This window comes from Trachypithecus francoisi, unplaced genomic scaffold (assembly GCF_009764315.1).
Source record: "Trachypithecus francoisi isolate TF-2019V2 unplaced genomic scaffold, Tfra_2.0 Lachesis_group1, whole genome shotgun sequence".
Taxonomy (NCBI): Eukaryota; Metazoa; Chordata; class Mammalia; order Primates; family Cercopithecidae; genus Trachypithecus; species Trachypithecus francoisi.
In genome coordinates, this window is record NW_022681454.1 from 151,692,517 (window position 1) to 151,713,938 (window position 21,422).

General features: G+C 38.6%; 1 protein-coding gene and 2 non-coding genes across 4 annotated transcripts in view; all 3 read left to right on the forward strand.

Moving 5' to 3' along the window:
• Positions 1-1,542: 1,542 nt before the first annotated feature.
• Positions 1,543-21,422, forward strand: part of RBM46 (RNA binding motif protein 46) — a 49,552-nt gene continuing 29,672 nt past the window's right edge. Inside the window, exons 1-4 of one of the 2 annotated variants that reach the window (XM_033215544.1) lie at positions 1,543-1,763; positions 18,451-18,612; positions 19,525-19,992; positions 20,494-21,276. In XM_033215544.1, coding sequence (XP_033071435.1) covers positions 18,462-18,612; positions 19,525-19,992; positions 20,494-21,276 — 1,402 coding nt within the window. In that variant the 5' untranslated portion in view covers positions 1,543-1,763; positions 18,451-18,461. Of the gene's footprint in view, positions 1,764-2,144; positions 2,262-18,450; positions 18,613-19,524; positions 19,993-20,493; positions 21,277-21,422 lie in introns of those variants that run through there. The other variant, XM_033215543.1, reaches the window with a different exon arrangement.
• LOC117086564 lies at positions 7,688-7,873 on the forward strand. Its single transcript, XR_004438455.1, has one exon. It is a non-coding gene; the product is annotated as a U2 spliceosomal RNA (small nuclear RNA).
• Positions 11,137-11,330, forward strand: LOC117086573. The gene has a single exon (XR_004438460.1). It is a non-coding gene; the product is annotated as a U2 spliceosomal RNA (small nuclear RNA).

Below are 21,422 nucleotides of genomic sequence, written 5' to 3' on the forward strand. Positions count from 1 at the left end.
TATTTAGAATTAATTACTGGGAACTGAGAAGGTACCGACATGAAAATGAAGAATGAGGAGAATCTTTTTCTGGAGAAATAAAAGAGCAGCAATAAATAGTAATCAATACAACAATCACAGTTTCCGAGGTAGAGAATTGGTGACAGTCAAACAAAGCCAACCAGGTCTATCAATCTAGGTTTCCTAGTTGCTTTATTTTGAATGCACACATCTTATGTAAAACGACATTTGTATTCATTGACTAAAGGGCAGATAGCTTACAAAAAATATTTGTTGAGCTTCCAGTGTGCATCTAGTATTATGCCAAGTTTTCCACTTGTTTCTGGACATATTTTGAGACAGTATAGTATAGTAATTATGGCTGTAGGTTTCAAACTGGAGCCACTTACTTGCTATACGACTTTGTCCAAACTACTTATGGTTTTTGCATCTGTTTCCCCATCTGCAAAGTATGGCTAGTAACTTTACCAAAGTTACTGTGAGAATTAAATGAAAATACGAAAAGCCCTTAGGATTGTTTCTGGCATCTAAAAGTGCTCAGTATTTGTTAATATCATTTATTATTTTATCCTCACAATCCCCACTTTACACAGGGTCTGTCTGGCTCCAAAGTCCCTGCTAATTCCTCACTGTTGTAGTACATTTAAAAATTAAAAATAAACTTTGTCAACAAAGTTTAAATTGGTAGACATTCATTGGCTCCTTGAACATATGGAGAAAGTACATTAGTAGTTAATGTGGAAGAAATAGCCTTGAGGTTGAGAACAAGGAGACCTGTGTTCCTCGATGATTATTCTGCACATGAAGTTCCTTGTTAGCGAATCTACAGGAGCTAGGTTCTTTATTGTCTAATATTCCATGAATCTAGTATTATCTATAAAGAGTTGTTTCCTGAAGGTGTTTTTTTCTTTCCTTGTCTGCATTCAATCTCGAGCTGTCTTCAAAGGAAGCAAAATTGAAGTTATGCATACAGAATGCCAAACAACCCTATCTGTGAAAGTTGGTTTTACGCGAGCATAGAACCCAGTTCGGCAGTTTGCCTCTGCCAAATAAGTCTGCAAGCTGATGAGTGGCAGCGTCAGGCCTATTGCTAGGTCTCCTAATTTAACCCATTTTCTTAGTCATTTAAATCACTTATACTTTATACTTTTAGTCCTATTTGCAAATCCATCTTTTAGCTTTATAACCCACCTCCCCCCAGCCCCTAGCTTCAAAGGTCCACCGGATATACGTGGTTGTTTTGCGTCAAACTAGCAGTTTAAGACAAGAAAACTACATCAAACAAGAAAAAGAACTATTACGATGCATCTATGTTTTCTCTTAACTACAGAATTTCACATTATAGCCTTTGTCTTCAAACACCTAAACAATGCACGCAGGACCTTCATTTATTATTCCGTGCCCACCCACACCCTAAAAACCGCTCTCTTCACCCCAATTGCTCGAACTGCCTGTCACTCCAAGCACTTCGACTAGCTGGAGAGCCTCATTTAAACTTTACCCCCACTCTCCCCTCCTCGCCCCGCCCCGAAGCTAATTCCTGATTGGCCGAGGCACCACTCCTCGTGGGGCTGCTTAGGCCACTGCGCGCGGTGAGCGCTGGGAAACCAGTGGAGACACGAGGACTAGCGCGAGCACTCCTGGTGGGCTCCCCTCCCCCTGCGGCGACTCCCCGCTCTGACCGACTGGTCCCCTAAACGGTGGCGGCAGTTTTTGGTCGTTGGTCCCCGAGATTTAGGACCAACATTTGGAGACCCGAAGGGGTGAGGAGGGGAAAGGGGAAACGGGGTCACTACCAAACCACTGCTAACGGCTGGAGACAGTGCCCGGCTCATTCTCACGCCGAATACACAGTGGGGGGCTGGAGGCGGTGGCTGCGGGCTTCACCCCTCGTCCTTCCCCCGCCCCGTCGAGCAGTGGGAGAGCAAGTGTCCGAGACGCTGCCTCCGGCCCCGGCAGCATCCTGCCAGAAGGCGCCCTCGCAGTCACCCAGGCGCTGCATGGTGAGGGCCCAGCGGCCAGTCTCTTTGGGGCGTCTGGGGGCTTCTTCCGCTCCGCAGCGCTGTGCGCTCTCCGCCTTATTTCCGCTCTCCCCCGCTGCCTTCCGGCCGCTTCCCACCTATGCTGCCTTCCGTGTTCTTCTCCTGACATGCTCCACCCGACGACCAACGACCGCTGCAGGCCCGGGCCGCCGCCTGGCTGTTGGGCCCGCGCGTCCCCTGGAGGCTTTGGGACGCCGTCTGGGGCGTCCCGACGGCTGGGTGAGATTAAGCAGTCTCGTTTCAAAATTGAATACAGGCTGGGTCAGCTTTAGCAGGTTCCTCGTCGTTTTCATGGAGTTCTAGACGGGGCTTAGCCTCGAACTTTCCTCTGCCGTTGTCTCTTTTCTGTCTCTTCCCCGAGCACCTCCTGTGTGCTGGGCTGTGGGCAGTGGGAGGCCGCGGGTGTTTAGGGAAGATAGCCCGCCACTCCCCCGACATACGGACGGCAGTACAAGTCGTGGCACCACCTTTGTTTCCTGACATCTGGTAGTTTTTAAACCACTAGTTTAAAAATGTTTCTTTTGAGCTACTGGAAAAACCGCAGAACCCGGCGTCAGGAGGCGCGGGATTTAATCCTGGCGTTAATATTCTGAGATGTTGCGAAGCTTCTTGATTTATTTGGGCAGCAATTTTCTCCTGTGTAAATTTAGCTTAGGTAATATTTAAGTTCTTTAACTTTAACTGTCTTTACATTCTTGATAAATTCCCCGTAACCTTTATGTTATATGGTAATTGTAATATAGGCAGATATCAAAGAGGAAATATCATAAGGAGTTTTTTAGGTTTTTTTTTTTTTTTTTTTTTTTGAGACGGAGTCTCGCTCTGTCGCCCAGGCGGGAGAGCAGTGGCAGGATCTCGGCTCACTGTAACCTCCGCTTCCCGGGTTCAAGTGATTCTCCTGCCTCAGCCTCCGGCAGTAGCTGGGACTACAGACGGGCGCCACCACGCCCAGCTAATTTTTGTATTCTTAGTAGAGACTGTGTTGGCCAGGATGGTCTCGCTCTCTGGACCTCATGATCCACCCGCCTGGAGATCCCAAAGTGCTGGGATTACAGGCGTGAGCCATCGCCACGGAGTTTTTTAAGTCTTGGCTTCTTCTAAAAATTGGCCTGATTTTGTGTTTGAGAATGGCGTTATAACCAGGAAGCAGGATACGTTGCATGTATAAGAATAACATGTAAAGGTCGTGTTCAAGTGTCGGTAGAATTTTGCTTATTTAAATAATGGGAAGATATTTTCGTTTCAAGAATCACCATAACGTATATACAGTTTGACAGACTTCCGTTTGGATCTCCTTATGGGGGTCTAATGATAGATTTGTTTTCAGGGCACACATTTAAAACATTCTACTTTGTTTGCATCTGTCTGCATCTGTTTGCATTGTTAATAAAATTTGTTTGCATCTTTATAGACAAAGATGACTATTAGTGCTGCAGTCACTAAATATTAATGCTTTCTGCTTAAGGCACTGCTTTGATTGCTAATTTTCACTTAGGATGGAGTAATGGACTTGAATATTATTGCCAAATATACATATCAACACTTAAAATATGTGCATTACTGGATATATCATGAAATAAGAGTTTATTGATAACGAGAGCAAAGCCAGTTTATGGACTGAAATTAAGCCTCAGGTTTAATGGTGGTTATTTTATTGTTAGAAGGAAGACATGTCAGTTTAAGTAGAGTTTGTGAATATAAATCAAGTAATTGCTGTAAAAATTGCCCAGATTTGCATATTAATGCCGAATATCATTTCTCATTTTACTACCCGAAGGTTGATAAGGCAAGAAAATGTGATCTCTGTGTTCAAATTGGTAACAGATTTAAAATAACAGATTATGAAAGACCTTGTGTGAAGAATGGTGCACTTATTTTGGACAAGAATATGTAGATATCCTTATCCTGAATTCAAAGAGCATATACGCCTTTGTGTTCAAAGCAGTATTTTTTAAAAGTATTAGTTACAGTTTTTTAAAGTAGCTCAAGTTTTAAGTCATTCCAAATTTAAACTTAATATTAAAACGTATCCATTATATATTTAACTTCTAGCAATAAAATGTACTCTCCTTCTTTAATAAAAACAACCTGATGGAATTGAACTGATCCATCTATACATTTATTTCAAAATAACTTTAGACTTCCATATCCACACACTTTTGATTAACTCTTCTCATTTTCCAACCATGTTGGCTGTAGTGCAGTCTGTCAGTAAAACGAATTGCTGCTTAAAAACAAACCGAAAACCTCCATTGACCTGGCAACCGTAGTTTCCATGTACTATATATACTCAATGACAACTGAACTAACAAATGAGGAGTTTAGTACCATGTAATTCAAGGAATGTCATAAAGGTTTAATGTGCCTCTATAAAGGCACATTTTGATATTCTTATTTTGTTTTCATTATTACATTGAGTTTTCAAAACCAACAGTAAGATTATATAATGTTCACTTTCACAGCTTTCTAAATTTTTACAGTAACTTGGAAGATGAAGTTTCAATTGAAGTAGTTTTAATACAGCTGACACAGTTCCTTTAAATATTTTTCATTAATATTTTCCTAAATTGTGCTTGTCATTTTTTTATTAATATACTTTCTATTTTTGAAAGGCAGTACAAATTTGAAAATACATATTTTTGAGAATTATTAAGAAGGTTAAATTAAAGGAGATATAGTGAGCACGTAAAGAAAAAGGCTTGATTCAGATTGTTACTTCAATAACTTATGATTTGCTATCCTGTCTTGGCATTTTGCTTCATACCTTAGAGAGGTCTTTTTTCCTTTCTTCTATTTTTTTCTTTTGAAAGTGAGCTAGAGAGGAATCTTTGAAAGTCCACAGTTTAGGGGAAAAAATACATATCTGAAAGCTGGAGTTAAATATGGCACAACTTTTAATTTCTCATTCCCACTTTGTCTGCAAAACCGTTTTTGTCATTCTCTTACTCAGGATCCGTCCTTACTTGGATTACTTGGGTCAGCAGGGTAAGGAAACAAGTTTTTTAGAATGCTTTGGAGTGCGACTCCACACCTGAAAGTGGCAGAGGACAAATTGAGTCTGGAAGCCTCAATTGATATGTCAGTTTTGCTTTAATGTATAGGACAGATGTGCTTTGTTGGATATTTAGGTAACTCTCAGATTGATTCTGGAGTATTTTAGAATGAATGTATTGTATGCTTGTTTTAGATTTGATTATATTTCTCTGGCTATTCTTGAATTTTGCCTCTTTTAGAAATATACTTTTGTTAAATTAATATGATAAAGTTAGGTAATTTTGAACTTGTGAATTATACATGTGCATATGTTTTGTTTTGGAGGCTTTGAGATAACACTTTTTTATTCTAAAGAGAGTATAGGATTGGTGACTCTTGAGTGTGTCTTTTACTTCTGTAATTTCAAGCTTTTATAATATTTTGATTGAGATTTCTTGAGATGTACAAAGTGTAGCATATGTTTCTAGTCATTCTCTAGTAAAAGAAGCCTTTAATGTGTATAGATTGGCCTGTTATTTCAACATAAGAACCTAGATAATCTCTTTAAAAATATAACTTTAGAGATATGAATTAACCCAAAAAATAGACCTGTAAGGTAATTGTAGGGATGGGTTGGATTGCAGAAATCAGCCATTTGGAGCTAGCCATGAATTGTAGTTAAAAAAAAAAAAAAAAAAAAGGTCTTGTTTATTAAGTTAAATTCTACATTTTGGATAAAATGGGAGCATATTTATTGCTTCTATAACCAGTAAGTAGCATATGTAAAGAACCATATTAAGGCTGGTGCAAAAGTAATCGCTGTTTTTGCTATTACTAATGGCAAAAACAGCGATTACTTTTGCAACAGCCTTTTAAGTAGATTCTTGTTTTTTCTCTCGCTGTTTTTCCTGTAGCCTGTTTAAAAAATATAAATCTCACAATTCCCTATTCACATTGTATCAACATGATCTTTAGTGTAGTGGGCCAGTATGATGTCCTGTGGGATGTCGAGGCCATTGAAGACTCTAAACTAAATTATGGAAGAGAGTTCAGAGTTATGAATTTCTGAGGCTCCATTGTTTTGGGCCCTTGGTCTTTTCGATTACTAATTTTGTGACTTTAAGCAGGACTCTTCATATTTGCTTTTGGTTTTCTTGTCTACAGTATTGGAGGTCATCTAAGGTCCACTTACAGTTCTAATATTTTCTTACTATAAAATCTTCAATAATGGTATATGGCAAAACCTAGAGTCAAATAGTGTTAAGTTGAGAAAAGTAGTTATATCATTTAAAATGCTCTTACTTTTAAAGGAATGGTGACAGAAAACATTGAATTTTTTAAAAGACAAAAGACTGAAAGTTGGTTGCTCAGTCAGTCCTTATCTTTTTTTTTTGAGATCGAGTCTTGTTCTGTCACCTAGACTGGAGTGCGGTGGCACGATCTCAGCTCACTGCAATCTCCACCTCCTTGGTTCAAGGCATTCCCCTGCCTCAGCCTCCCGAGTAGCTGGGATTACAGGCACATGCCACCACACCTGGCTAAATTTTTTGTGTTTTTAATAGAGACGGATTTCACCACGTTGGCCAGACTGGTCTTGAACTCCTGCCCTCAGGCAATCTGCTCACCTCGGCCTCCCAAAGTGCTGGGATTACAGGCATGAGTTACCGTACCTGGCTAGTCTTTATCTTTTTAATGGTTCTGATTACAAAAAATAACATTTCTTTTATCTGAATCTATTAATAGTACATTGTTTTATTTGTTGCATTTGGTGTCACATAAATCTTCCATGAAGTGTAGTGTAAGATACACAGCTGATAATACAGACATAAGACTTTTCCCTTGATAAAAATTATTTTCTACTTTATATTTCTGCCATTTAATAAATGTGTGAGGATATTCATCTTAAATCTTCACTTAAAAAAAAACAGTAGGCTGGGCACGGTGGCTCAAGCCTGTAATCCCAGCACTTTGGGAGGCCGAGATGGGCGAATCACAAGGTCAGGAGATCGAGATTATCCTGGCTAACACAGTGAAACCCCGTCTCTACTAAAAAATACAAAAAACTAGCCGGGCGTGGTGGCGGGCGCCTGTAGTCCCAGCTACTCGGGAGGCTGACGCAGGAGAATGGCGTAAACCCAGGAGGCGGAGCTTGCAGTGAGCTGAGATCTGGCCACTGCACTCCAGCCTGGGCGACAGAGCGAGACTCCGTCTCAAAAAAAAAGAAAAACAAAACAAAACAGTAGGCCAGGCACGATGGCTCACACCTTTAATCCCAGCACTTTGGGAGGTCAAGGCGGGTGGATTGCGAGGTCAGGAGTTCAAGCCTGGCCAGTATAGTGAAACCCCATCTCTACTAAAAATACAAAAATTAGCCAGGCATGGTGGTGCGTGCCTGTAGTCCCAGCTACTTGGGAGGCTGAGGAAGGAGAGTCACTGTACTCCAACCTGGGTGACAGAGCGAGACTCCGTCTTGGAAGACAAAAACAAAAACAAAACAATAAATGTGTGAGGTTGGTAAATTATGAGAACCTAAAAGCAATATAAAGATAAATGAGATAGTACTTATCATATTGAAATGAACAAGAAAGGAGGAAAGCTGAATAGCAATTTTTCCTTCTCCGGAGATAGATCTTTATAATATAGCTTTATTATTTTTTAATAAGTGAGTTTCTATCGCTTCTTGGCCTTTTGGCCAAGATCAAGTATAGTATGTGTTATTACCAGTTTAATATCTGATACGTCTTTTAAGGACAAATCTTTTTTTTTTTTATTACACTTTCAGTTCTAGGGTACATGTGCACAATGTGCAGGTTTGTTACATATGTATACATGTGCCATTTTGGTGTGCTGCACCCATTAACTCCTCATGTACATTAGGTATATCTCCTAATGCGATCCCTCCCCGCTCCTCCCACCCCAAGACAGGCCCCAGTGTGTGATGTTCCCCAACCTGTGTCCAAGTGTTCTCATTGTTCAATTCCCACCTGTGAGTGAGAACATGCAGTGTTTTTTTCTGTCCTCGTGATAGTTGGCTCAGAATGATGGTTTCTAGCTTCATCTGTGTGCCTACAAAAGACACGAACTCATCCTTTTTTATGGCTGCATAGTATTATTACATGGTGGATATGTGCCATATTTTCTTTTTTATTATTATACTTGTAGGGTACATGTGCACAACATGCAGGTTTGTTACATATGTATACATGTGCCATGTTGGTGTGCTGCACCCATTAACTGGTCATGTACATTAGGCATATCTCCTAATGCTATCCCTCTGCCCTCCCCCCACCCCACGAGAGGCCCCGGTGTGTGATGTTCCCCACGCTGTGTCCAAGTGTTCTCATTGTTCAATTCCAACTATGAGTGAGAACATGTGTGTTTGGTTTTCTGTCTTTGTGATAGTTTGCTCAGAATGATGGTGTCCAGCTTCATCCATGTCCCTGCAAAGGGCATGAACTCATCCTTTTTTATGGCTGCATAATATTCCATGGTGTATATGTGCCACATTTTCTTAATCCACTCTATCGTTGATGGACATTTGGGTTGGTTCCAAGTCTTTGCTATTGTGAATAGTGCTGCTATAAACATACGTGGGCATGTGTCTTTATAGCAGCATGATTTATAATCCTTTGGGTATATACCCAGTAATGGGATGGCTGAGTCAAATGGTATTGCTAGTTCTAGATCCTTGAGGAATCGCCACACTGTCTTCCACAGTGTTTGAACCAGTTTAGTTTACCATCCCACCAGCAGTGTAAAAGTGTTCCTATTTCTCCACATCCTCTCCAGCACCTGTTGTTTTCTGACTTTTTAATGATTGCCATTCTAACTGGTGTGAGATGGTATCTCATTGTGGTTTTGATTATTTATTTCTCTGATGGCCAGTGATGATGAGCATTTTTTCATGTGTCTGTTGGCTGCATAAATGTCTTCTTTTGAGAAATGTCTGTTCATATCCTTTGCCCACTTTTTGATGGGGTTGTTTGAGTTTTTCTTGTAAATTTAAGTTCTTTGGAGATTCTGGATGTTAGCCTTTTGTCAGAGGGGTAGATTGCAAAAATTTTCTCCCATTCTGTAGGTTGCCTGTTCACTCTGATGGTGATTTCTTTTGCTGTGCAGAAGCTCTTTAGTTTAATTAGATCCCATTTGTCAATTTCGGCTTGTGTTGCCATTGCTTTTGGTGTTTTAGTCATGAAGTCCTTGCCCATGTCTATGTCCTGAATGGTATTGCCTAGGTTTTCTTCTAGGATTTTTCAGGTTTTAGGTCTAACATTTAAGTTTTAATCCATCTTGAATTTATTATTGTATAAGGTGTAAGGAAGGGATCCAGTTTCAGCTTTCTACGTACAGCTGCCGCATTTTCTTAATCCAGTCTATCATTGATGGACATTTGGGTTGGTTCCAAGTCTTTGCTATTCTGAATAGTGCCGCAATAAACATACGTGTGCATGTGTCCTTATAGCAGCATGATTTATAATCCTTTGGGTATATATCCAGTAATGGGATGGCTGGGTCAAATGGTATATCTAGTTCTAGGTCCTTGAGGAATCGCCACACTGTTTTCCACAATGGTTGAATCTATAAATTACCTTGGGCAGTATGGCCGTTTTCATGATATTGATTCTTCCTATCCATGAGCATGGAATGTTCTTCCATTTGTTTGTGTCCTCTTTTATTTCGTTGAGCAGTGGTTTGTAGTTCTTGTTGAAGAGGTCCTTCACATCCCTTGTAAGTTGGATTCCTAGGTATTTTATTCTCTTTGAAGCAATTGTGAATGAGAATTCACTCATGATTTGACTCCCTGTTATTGGTGTATAAGAATGCTTGTGATTTTTGGACATTGATTTTGTATCCTGAGACTGCTGAAGTTGCGTATCAGCTTAAGGAGATTATGGGCTGAGACGATGGGGTTTTCTAAATATACAGTCATGTGGTCTGCAAACAGGGACAATTTGACTTCCTCTTTTCCTAATAGGATACCCTTTATTTCTTTCTCCTGCCTGATTGCCCTGGCCAGAACTTCCAACACTAGGTTGAATAGGAGTGGTGAGAGAGGGCATCCCTGTCTTATGCCAGTTTTCAAAGGGAATGCTTCCAGTTTTTGCCCATTCAGTATGATATTGGCTGTGGGTTTCTCATAAATAGCTCTTATTACTTTGAGATACGTCCCATCAATACCTAGTTTATTGAGAGTTTTTAGCATAAAGGGCTCTTGAATTTTGTCAAAGGCCTTTTCTGCATCTATGGAGATAATCATGTGGTTTTTGTCTTTGGTTCTGTTTATATGCTGGATTACGTTTATTGATTTGCGTATGTTGAACCAGCCTTCCATCCCAGGGATGAAGCCAACTTGATCATGGTGGATAAGCTTTTTGATGTGCTGCTGGATTCGATTTGCCAGTATTTTATTGAGGATTTTTGCATTGATGTTCGTCAGGCATATTGGTCTAAAATTCTTTTTTTTGTTGTTGTGTCTCTGCCAGGCTTTGGTATCAGGATGATGCTGGCCTCATAAAATGAGTTAGGGAGGATTCTCTCTTTTTCTGTTGATTGGAATAGTTTCAGAAGGAATGGTACCAGCTCCTCTTTGTACCTCTGGTAGAATTCAGCTGTGAATCTGTCTGGCCCTGGACTTTTTGATTGGTAGGCTATTAATTGTTGCCTCAATTTCAGAGCCTGCTATTGGTCTATTCAGGGATTCAACTTCTTCCTGGTTCAGTCTTGGGAGAGTGTAAGTGTCCAGGAAATTATCCATTTCTTCTAGATTTTCTATTTTTTTTTTTTTTTTTGCGTAGAGGTGTTTATAGTATTCTCTGATGGTAGTTTGTATTTCTGTGGGATTGGTGGTGATATCCCCTTTATCATTTTTTATTGCATCTATTTGATTCTTCTCTCTTTTCGTCTTTATTAGTCTTGCTAGCGGTCTGTCAATTTTGTTGATCTTTTCAAAAAACCAGTTCCTGGATTCATTGAATTTTTGAAGGGTTTTTTGTGTCTCTATCTCCTTCAGTTCTGCTCTGATCTTAGTTATTTCTTGCCTTCTGCTAGCTTTTGAATGTGGTTGCTCTTCTCTAGCTCTTTTAATTGCAGTGTTGGCTAGTCAATTTTGATCTTTCCTGCTTTCTCTTGTGGGCCTTTAGTGCTATAAATTTCCCTCAACATACTGCTTTAAATGTGTCCCAGAGATTCTGGTATGTTGTGCTGAGGACAAATCTTAAATGGATTTTTCGAGCAAGGAGAGGGAATAGGAGCTTGCTCCATCCACTCCACTCATCAGCTTGATATTGCAGTACCTCCAGGAACGGTGCATTCCCCTCAGGGGAATAAATTTTTTAAAAAAAGCAAAATGAGTTTCTTCAGAATATCACATATACCCATTTTTCAAATGTAAATGTATCTTAAAATGAACTCTTAGGGTCCAGATTGTATTGATGGGTAGATATTCTATGATACTACAGTTATGACACAATGTTGACTAAGACTGCAGAATTCTATTACTGGTCAGACTAGGGAAGTTTTAAGAAGTTTTCTATTTATATTTGGACAGGTTGCTCTTAAGTTTGCTAACATAAAAAGTTTTATCTTGGAAAAGGGGGAGAAGTTAGCCATTTCATTGATGGGACAAGTGAGTAAAAGATCAGATGGGAGGTAGGAAGAACTGGCAGGTTGAATCTAATAAGATGAGATTAAGTTGATTCTAAAATCTGGTTACTTGATATAGGGCAGGGCAGATTTGAGGTTTTTGTTGACAGCATGCTGAATTTCAACTGACAACAGCATGCAGCTGTGTAGAACACCATTGTGCTGTTTCTCTGTACTGCTGGAGTTTTCGATTTTGGCCAACCACACTTTTGAAGGAAGAAGAGACAGGATAATGAGAGAACATAAACTATGTCATATAAGAAACAGTTAAGTAGCATTTTCCTGTGGTTCTGTAGAAACGTAATAGATAGGCCAAGGACAATTAGGGTATCATGCCAAAACACTTGAATTAAAGCTGGAAAGTTCTTTTTAACTGAAATTGTTCTTGGCCTTAAATACACAGATGATCATTATGATCCTTTTAAGAGGGATGTGTAGTGATTTCTCAGATATGTTTAGACATGGAACACATTTTGGAGACCTGTTAATCACCTCTGGAACAATGTTTTAAGGGATGCCAGTTTAGGAAGTGTCTGGTTAAAATAGCTGACAATGAGGTCTGGTGCCGTGACTCACGCCTGTAGTTCCAGCACTTTGGAAGGCCAAGATGGTGGATCACTTGAGCCCAAGAGTTCGAGACCAGCCTGGGCAACATGTTGAAACACCATCTCTATAAAAAATTAGCTGGGTGTGGTGGTGCATGACTGTAGTCCCGGGTACTTGGCATTGAATCATCTTTCAAATGCAATATATGAAAGAAGCGGGTTCTCTTTGGCCAGAAGGTTAAAATCAGGATTGATATATGAAAATTACCAGGAAAGAGATTATGATACATTATAAGAAGTAACTTTCTTAAATAGTTATTCAAAGTTTAGTTGCTCTAGAGGATGAGTTCTTTGTAAGAATCAAAAATAAGATGAATATCTTCTTTGTGGCAATATTATAAAGAGAATACACATATCAGGTGGATGGTTGAATTAGATGATTTTTAATATCTCTTAATAAATCTGAAATTATTTTTATTAAAGGTTTTCCAAAAAGTTTTGTTGCTGAACTTTTCCATCTAAGTTAATACAGTGTTTGGGTTGTTTTAAAAGCATGCAGTAGTTTTTCAAAGAAGGTATGAATAATTGATTTGATGTTATAATCTAAAAAAATTATGAAAAATATCTGGATTCAGGTACTTGTGTTGCTCTTTGTAAGTTTTATGACCTCAAGTAAATCACATAGCTTTTCAGAGATGTGAATTTTAAATATCTAAAATTGGGGTAATACAAGTAGGGGTTAGGCGCCCAGCATTTGGGCAAACAGATTTCTGATTTGAATCCCATGTTTACCTTATCAATTTAATAGCAGTATGACTCTCTCTTGGTCTCGGTTTGCGTATTTTTAAAATGGAAAAAGAAAAATACAGGATTACTAAAAGAATAAATGAGATAATGTACATAAAGTGCCTGTCATTATATGTGGTATTTAATATGCCAAATCATTAAATGTAGAAATAAAATGGAATTTCATAGATTAGGAAGGTAAAGGTCAGAGTTGTAAAGTGTTTGCCAAAGGTCTCCTGACCAACAACGGTAATTCAGGTCGTCTCCCACACAGTTGCATTATTTTTAGTTAAATCATGATGTCTCTCCTTCCCTGTCTCATTCATTGAATGAACATTCATCATATGCCAGGAAGTCTGCATGGTGCTTGGGATTCAGAAATGAAAGGCTAGACCCTTCTCAATATCTGGTAGCAGGAGGGAGGTAGAGGAAATTGACAGTCATAGCACTCTGAAGTGGATTCTGGGATATAAGGATATAAGTATATATAAGGGAATACTCGATTTAGAGTTGAGAGGGAGGGTCAGGGAGGGCTTTCCTGGAGAATATTAGGGGTAGGAAAGGCCAAGAAATTACAGAAGGACTATAGGAACAATTTATGTAAAGGAACATATATGAGCACCTGGCATATTTGAGAATTTGCAAATAGGTCAGCATTGTTGTTGGCATATCATAAGAAATGAAGCTGGAGGGAGAGATGATTAAGAGATCCTTGTGGCTTTCTAAATAATTTAGATTTTATTTTTAAGGAACTGGAAAACCCCTGAAAGGGCCTTTTAATTTTAACTAAGTAGCACATGCTCTTGATAATCACAGAAAAGTGAGAAGTAAAAGTTACTTGACTCCTTATTCCTACTCACCAATGATAACTACCAGTAAAGTTCCTTGTAAATTGTTTCAACTTTTTTTTTTTTTGAGACGGAGTCTGGCTCTGTCGCCCAGACTGGAGTGCAGTGGTGCAATCTTGGCTCACTGCAAGCTCCGCCTCCTGGGTTCATGCCATTCTCCTGCCTCAGCCTCCGGAGTAGCTGGGACTACAGGCGCCTGCCACCACGCCTGGCTAATTTTTTGTATTTTTTAGTAGAGACGGGGTTTCACCATGTTAGCCAGGATGGTCTCCATCTCCTGACCTCATGATCCGCCCGTCTCGGCCTCCCAAAGTGCTGGGATTACAGGCGTGAGCCACCGCGCCTGGCCTGTTTCAACATTTTTATATTCCTGCACAGCCATCTATGAATGTGTACATGTGTATCTTTACAAGAACACATACACAGTTAATATGAAAGTAAATGTATTTTCCTACTTGCTCTTTCTCACATACTTCTTGAATATTTTTCCATATCAGTACACGCAAATCTATGATATTCTTTAACAGCTGCATAACATTCCTTGTGTAGTCGTATCCTGATTTTTGATGCATCCTCTACTGAAGAGCAGCTAGATATTTTCTAGACTGTTATTTCTATATACAGTGTTTCAGTGAACATTCTTACTCTTACATCTTTGTATACTCTTGCAGTTATATCTGTAGGTTAAATTTTTAGTAATTATGAAGTATATGTGCATTTTAGATTTTGATAACTGTTACCAAATTTCCCTCTAAAAGGATAATTTCAGTAATGCATACGTGCTAGCCGTGTATGAAGTCTTAAGTTTTCCCTTCTGGTGGACTTCCCAGCGGATAATTATTGAGTACCTTCTGTGTGCCAAGGCTATGTTGGGTACTAGAGTACTAGAGAAAGTGTTCAAGGCCGAAGTGGTCTTTGCCCTCATGCAGCCCAGAGTTTGAACCATAGGAAGCCTGCAGGTGTTTTGTTTGGTCTGTGCACTTTCGTTACTGTTTTACAATTAAATTAATTTTCAGTTTTTAAATATTGAGAGATTTTGAAAAATTGGAAAATTTGGTATAACTGGAGGCAAGCTGGATTCTCTTGTATTAGTTTGTTGGAGTTTAGTAGCCGCTGCCCTTTTCGGATGGTGCATTGTACTTTCTAGAAGCACGGTCCATTCTATTTCTTATGGCCTCATTTCTTGATCTCTTAACATTTATTGCCAGAGTCTTATAAAAGCATTTGAGTGATTGTTTGATATTCAAATTTAAAATACCTAAAACTGAACTCTGATCTTACCCCTAAAACTAGTTCTACTCAGTCTTCATCTCCTTGTTGCTTAGGCCAGAACTGTGGTATCATCCTTCACTTGCCTGTTTATCTCACAGTATGTCAGAAAATTCTATTGGATGTACTTAAAAATATATCTCAAGTCAGACCACTTATCCTTTCCACCTCAACCTCTCTGGCCCGTGCCACCATCATCTCTTGCCTGGATTTTAGTAGTAATCATCTAAGTGGTCTCACTGCTTCCACCTTTGCCCTTCTACTGACTTCCCCCATGTAACAGCCAGATGATCCTTTTACAGTGAAAGAACCTATTACTCGTATGTTCAAAATCTATAGTAGCTCCTCATTTAACTCATAGTAAAAGCTGGAGTTTATAAGAAGTTACCTAACTTATTACCTACAAGTTATTAACCTTGTAAATACCAGGTACAGCTTTATAAAAGGGCTTTGTCTTGGTTTCTCCATTTGTATGGGATGTTCTTCCCAGATAGCTGAATGGGTAGGCTTCTTAATTCTCTGCTGGAAGGTTACCTTTTTGGTGAAGTCTGCACTAGCTTTCTTGTTTAAATTTGCATGTTCTCTTCCCTTGTCAACCTTCCACTGACCCATGTGCCCTATTCCTGTTCCTTTTTTCCCTAAGTATTCTTACCTCTTATTATTTGCTTATTTTTTTTATTGTCTGCTATTTTTTTCCCCATTAGAGTGTAAGCTATGCAAGGGAGAAACTTTGGCCTTTTGTTTACTAATAATATCCCAGATGTAAGGAATAGTACATAGAATATAGTTGGTGCTTAATAAATATTTATTGAACAAATGAATAGATTTTGAATTTGCAGGCTCTGCAGTTTGTTTTTCTTACTGTTTTATTAGGTAATAATAATAGGAAATACATGTGTAATGCTTATATTCTAAGACCTATTTTAAACCCTTTATTTTGAATCCCCCGAATCCTTCTACCCTGAGGTAGAAACTAATATTATCTACTTATTATAGACAGGTAAACATAGGCATTGAGAGGCTAAATAATCTGTCCAAAGTCAGAGCTTAGTAAACGAAGAACCAGGGTTCAGAGTTTTTAGCCAGTCTTTAACCCAAGTCTGCACTTTATAACACCATGCCAATCTTTTTATTTTAAGGAAATTAGCTCTTTATGATATGTTTCAGATCATTTTTTATGTGTAATTTTTTTGACTTAGTTTTTGTGGACTTTTCTTTTTTGCCTTCTAAAGTATTTTTATGTAGTTAAAAAAATCTATTAATGTATTTTTTTTTTGAGAGATTTGTTTGTTTCAAACAGGATCTTGCCCTGTTGCCCAGGCCAAAGTGCAGTGATGTGTAGTCACGGCTCACTGCAGCCTCAAACTCCCAGGTACCTTTGAAGCTTTTAAACTTATTTTTTAGAAGGATCTCCCTGATTTAAAAATTAATAATTTAGTCATTTTCTTCCTTATTTTTGATTTGAAATAGAAGTTTAAATTAAGCAGATACATATTTTATATCACCTTGACAGCATTATGGAGATTTTGTTTGAGGGCAACAAAATTAAAAGTTGGAATAACATTTAGGAACCTAGCAGTAATTGAAGTAAGAAATAATTGAGAACAGGCTGTAGGGATGAACAGGAATAGACTGATTTCAAGAAATATTTAGGGCCGGGTGCAGTGGCTCACACCTATAACCCCAGCACTTTGGGAGGCCTAGGTGGGTGGATTGGTTGAGCTCAGGAGTTTGAGACCAGCCTGGGCAATGTGGTGAAACCCAGTCTCTACACACAACAACAATAAATACAAATTTAGCTGAGCATGTTGTGCCTGTAGTCCCAGCTACCTGGGGGACTGAGGTGGGAGAATCACTTGAGACCAGGAGGCCAAGGCTGCAGGAGCCACCTTCACACCACTGCACTCTAGCCTGGGTGACAAAGTGAGACTTTTGTCCCAAAAAATGAAATAAATATTTGATAAAGTCTTCAAGTCTTAGTGACTGATGAGCTGTGCATCAAAGGACTCTGGATAATACCCAGATTTCTGGTTGTGAGAGTTTGGAAGAGAGGAAATAATGTTTGTTGGGGTGCCATTTATTGGTTGAATGGATGAATCATTGAAATGAGGTAAAACAGAAAGGAACAGGTTTGGAAGATAAAATTATACTCAGTTTTTCATATGTTGAATTTGAGGTGCTTTATGAATATCTCATTTTCAACACTTACGTTCATTGGGCAATTTGATAAATGAGAGTCTTAGGAAAGAAAATTGGGCTTAGAGATACTAGGTTTAGGGAAGTACTAAACTCTGTGAGTGCATGAGCTACTTTCTTGCCTTTTTTTTTTTTCCGGGATTACTACATTGGATATAATATAAAAATAGCTTGGAAACAGCTTTAAACACTGTAAAAAGACTGTATGTTTGTAGTATGTATTATAGGATGTTTTTGTAGCTATATTCATTATCACTCAGAAGAGAGTATTAGTGTCTCCATAGTGGAGTCTGTCATGAAGGTGGGAGTGGAAAGGATATGTCACCAAGAATCACTACTCTAGAGCAAAAATTCAGATATTTTAAAACTAGGAAGGACTAGGCCGGGCGCGGTGGCTCAAGCCTGTAATCCCAGCACTTTGGGAAGCCGAGACGGGTGGATCCCGAGGTCAGGAGATCGAGACCATCCTGGCTAACACGGTGAAACCCCATCTCTACTAAAAAATACAAAAAAAAAAACCCTAGCCGGGCGAGGTGGCGGGCGCCTGTAGTCCCAGGTACTCCAGAGGCTGAGGCAGGAGAATGGCGTAAACCCCGGGGACGGAGCTTGCAGTGAGCTGAGATCTGGCCACTGCACTCCAGCCCGGGCGACAGAGCGAGACTCCGTCTCAAAAAAAAAAAAAAAAAAAAAACTAGGAAGGACTTAAAGACTACCTAATTTAGCAGTGAGAGTTTATCATTTCTGAATATTCCATTTTCTTTTTTTTTTTTTTTTTTTTTCCCATTTTCATAAAAGCCAACTTGGGGGGACTTCCTGTTCTTTAGGAGACTCTCAGGTAAAGTTGTGACAGAAGATATGCCATATAATTTTGTTTTTCCATTATTTGTTCCTTTCTCTTTTTCATTGTTTGTGTCCCTTTCTTATAGCTTAGGCCTTCTAAGGTACTGCATAATTGGTCAGTGACATTGAAAGAAGTTTCCAAGTTTCCACTGTAGGGAAGAGCTTTGGGGCAGAACCTCAGAGGACAGTGAAGGCTAATCCAACATGGCAGCCACAACTGTCTTTGTTTTGCTGCAACCCAGAGAAATGCCATATAGATTCTTGGTATTCTGTTGTAAACTTAACCAGTGTTATTAAACTTTATTTTAGGAACTGCAACCATGAATGAAGAAAATATAGATGGAACAAATGGATGCAGTAAAGTTCGAACTGGTACTCAGAATGAAGCAGCATTACTTGCTTTGATGGAAAAGACTGGTTACAACATGGTTCAGGAAAATGGACAAAGGAAATTTGGTGGTCCTCCTCCAGGTGTGGATTTGTTAACAGTCTTTTAAATTTAATCTTTAACCTCGTCATGTAGATCAGATGTGTATCCCCACAAGTATTCCAAAAAATAGCTCTCTCCTTGCAACTGCTTTAAGACATTTGTTTTTACTGTTGAGGAGAAAGAGTTAGATTATAAATGTTATTCATGTCTTACCCTTAAATTTTTTCAGCCCTGCTCTTCATCTAAGAAGCAGTTGAGAAAGAAGCTGGGCTAGGTTGAGAAAGAAGTCAGGATTGGGAAAGTAGGGAAAAGGGTGCTACTCTAGGTGTTAAAGAGATCATCTGGGGAGGAATTTGAAACAGCACTTAGTAGGTGAGTGGTGTTTAAACTAGAAAACCAAATGAAAACAGGTAAATAGAATGTTTGACTTTTCTACCAATAGCCAGTACAATTCCTTTGCTCGAAACCCTTCAGTTTATCACACTTAAAATAAAAATCTGTCTTCTGGTTACCTCAATGGCCGCAGCACTTACCACTTTCTTCCTTTCTCAAGTACATGTTAACTGTACAGGCTTCCATAATCTATGTTGCTCTGACGTGTAAAGCACTTGCTTTTTCTTCTTTCCGAATGCCCTTTTCCCAGATAATCCTCATGGCTCACTCCCTCATTCTATTCAGGTCTGTGCTTAAATCTCATGTACCCAGAGATTTGCCTGACCACTCCCTTGATTTTCTTCATAGCACTTATCACTCACTTGTTATCTCCCTTCTGTATTGAATATTAGCTTCATAAGGGAAGGGGCTTTATTTTGTCCACTGTTGTATCACCAATACCTAGAAATGTGAGTGGCACATAGCACAGCAAATTTGTTGAATGAATATATGATTGAATAGTGAGTACAAATATCTGATTCGAATTTATGTGTCTATTCCTATTCATTTTTGTTGTTCAGGTTGGGAAGGTCCACCTCCACCTAGAGGCTGTGAAGTTTTTGTAGGAAAAATACCTCGTGATATGTATGAAGATGAGTTAGTTCCTGTATTTGAAAGAGCTGGGAAGATATATGAATTTCGACTTATGATGGAATTTAGTGGTGAAAATCGAGGTTATGCTTTTGTGATGTACACTACAAAAGAAGAAGCCCAGTTAGCCATCAGAATTCTTAATAATTATGAAATTCGACCAGGGAAGTTTATTGGTGTGTGTGTAAGCTTGGATAATTGTAGATTGTTTATTGGAGCTATTCCCAAGGAAAAGAAGAAAGAAGACATTTTAGATGAAATGAAGAAAGTTACAGAAGGAGTTGTAGACGTCATTGTTTATCCAAGTGCAACTGATAAGACCAAAAATCGTGGTTTTGCATTTGTGGAATATGAATCTCACAGAGCTGCTGCTATGGCAAGAAGGAAGCTAATTCCAGGTAAACTGATTCTTTTAAAGGTTGTTTTTCAGTATTAACCTTTTTACAAATATGGAGAAATGATAGTACATCAGGGATCAATATTGAAATAAATAATGCCACTTAAAGAGGAGTAAAGAATTGTTGGAGTAATGAAGTAAAATAAATCACATAATTCTAAAAGACAAGAAATTGTTCCTGTAAAATGAGTCCGATTTATGATATTTTTGCTGGTTGTATACACTTTGAGCTATTAATTGTTGTTTAATAAAAATCCAAAGGGCAACATTTAATTCTTCTGATAAAGTCTATCTTTGAAGTGTATTTGTTCTGTTGACTCTTAAATTACATAGTAAGTTTTAGTTGTTTAGTAAAAATTTTTGTGTGAATAGGAAACAAATGCTAACCTAATTTATTGATGTGTAGTTGAGTTTCTGCTTCTCTGGGGAAACAGTTTTATTGAACATCTTTAACTTTTATTCTTTATTTTAATTCTCTTCAAATTATTATTTTTTTTTACAGGAACATTCCAACTATGGGGCCACACCATTCAGGTAGATTGGGCTGACCCAGAGAAAGAAGTGGATGAGGAAACCATGCAGAGAGTTAAAGTTCTTTATGTAAGAAATTTAATGATCTCAACTACAGAGGAAACAATTAAAGCAGAATTCAATAAATTTAAGCCTGGTGCAGTTGAACGAGTAAAGAAACTTAGAGATTATGCTTTTGTTCACTTTTTCAACCGAGAAGATGCAGTGGCTGCCATGTCTGTTATGAATGGAAAATACATTGATGGAGCAAGTATTGAGGTAACACTAGCTAAACCAGTAAATAAAGAAAACACTTGGAGACAGCATCTTAATGGTCAGATTAGTCCAAATTCTGAAAATCTGATTGTGTTTACTAACAAAGAAGAGAGCCACCCAAAAACTCTAGGCAAGCTGCCAACTCTTCCTGCTCGTCTCAATGGTCAGCATAGCCCAAGTCCGCCTGAAGTTGAAAGATGCACTTACCCTTTTTATCCTGGAACAAAGCTTACTCCGATTAGTATGTATTCTTTAAAATCCAATCATTTTAATTCTGCAGTAATGCATTTGGATTATTACTGCAACAAAAATAATTGGGCACCACCAGAATATTATTTATATTCAACAACAAGTCAAGATGGGAAAGTACTCTTGGTCTATAAGATAGTTATTCCTGCTATTGCAAATGGATCCCAGAGTTACTTCATGCCAGACAAACTCTGTACTACATTAGAAGATGCAAAAGAACTGGCAGCCCAGTTTACGTTACTTCATTTGGGTAAGTTTTAAAATACTTTAAGCAGTGTAAAATATGAAATTAGGAAATATGTAGATTATTTTTTAATTCATTTAATTTGAACTCAACATTAGTGGTAAGTAACATAAATTTTATCTCAGTTTTATAAAGTCATAACTTTCTTGAAA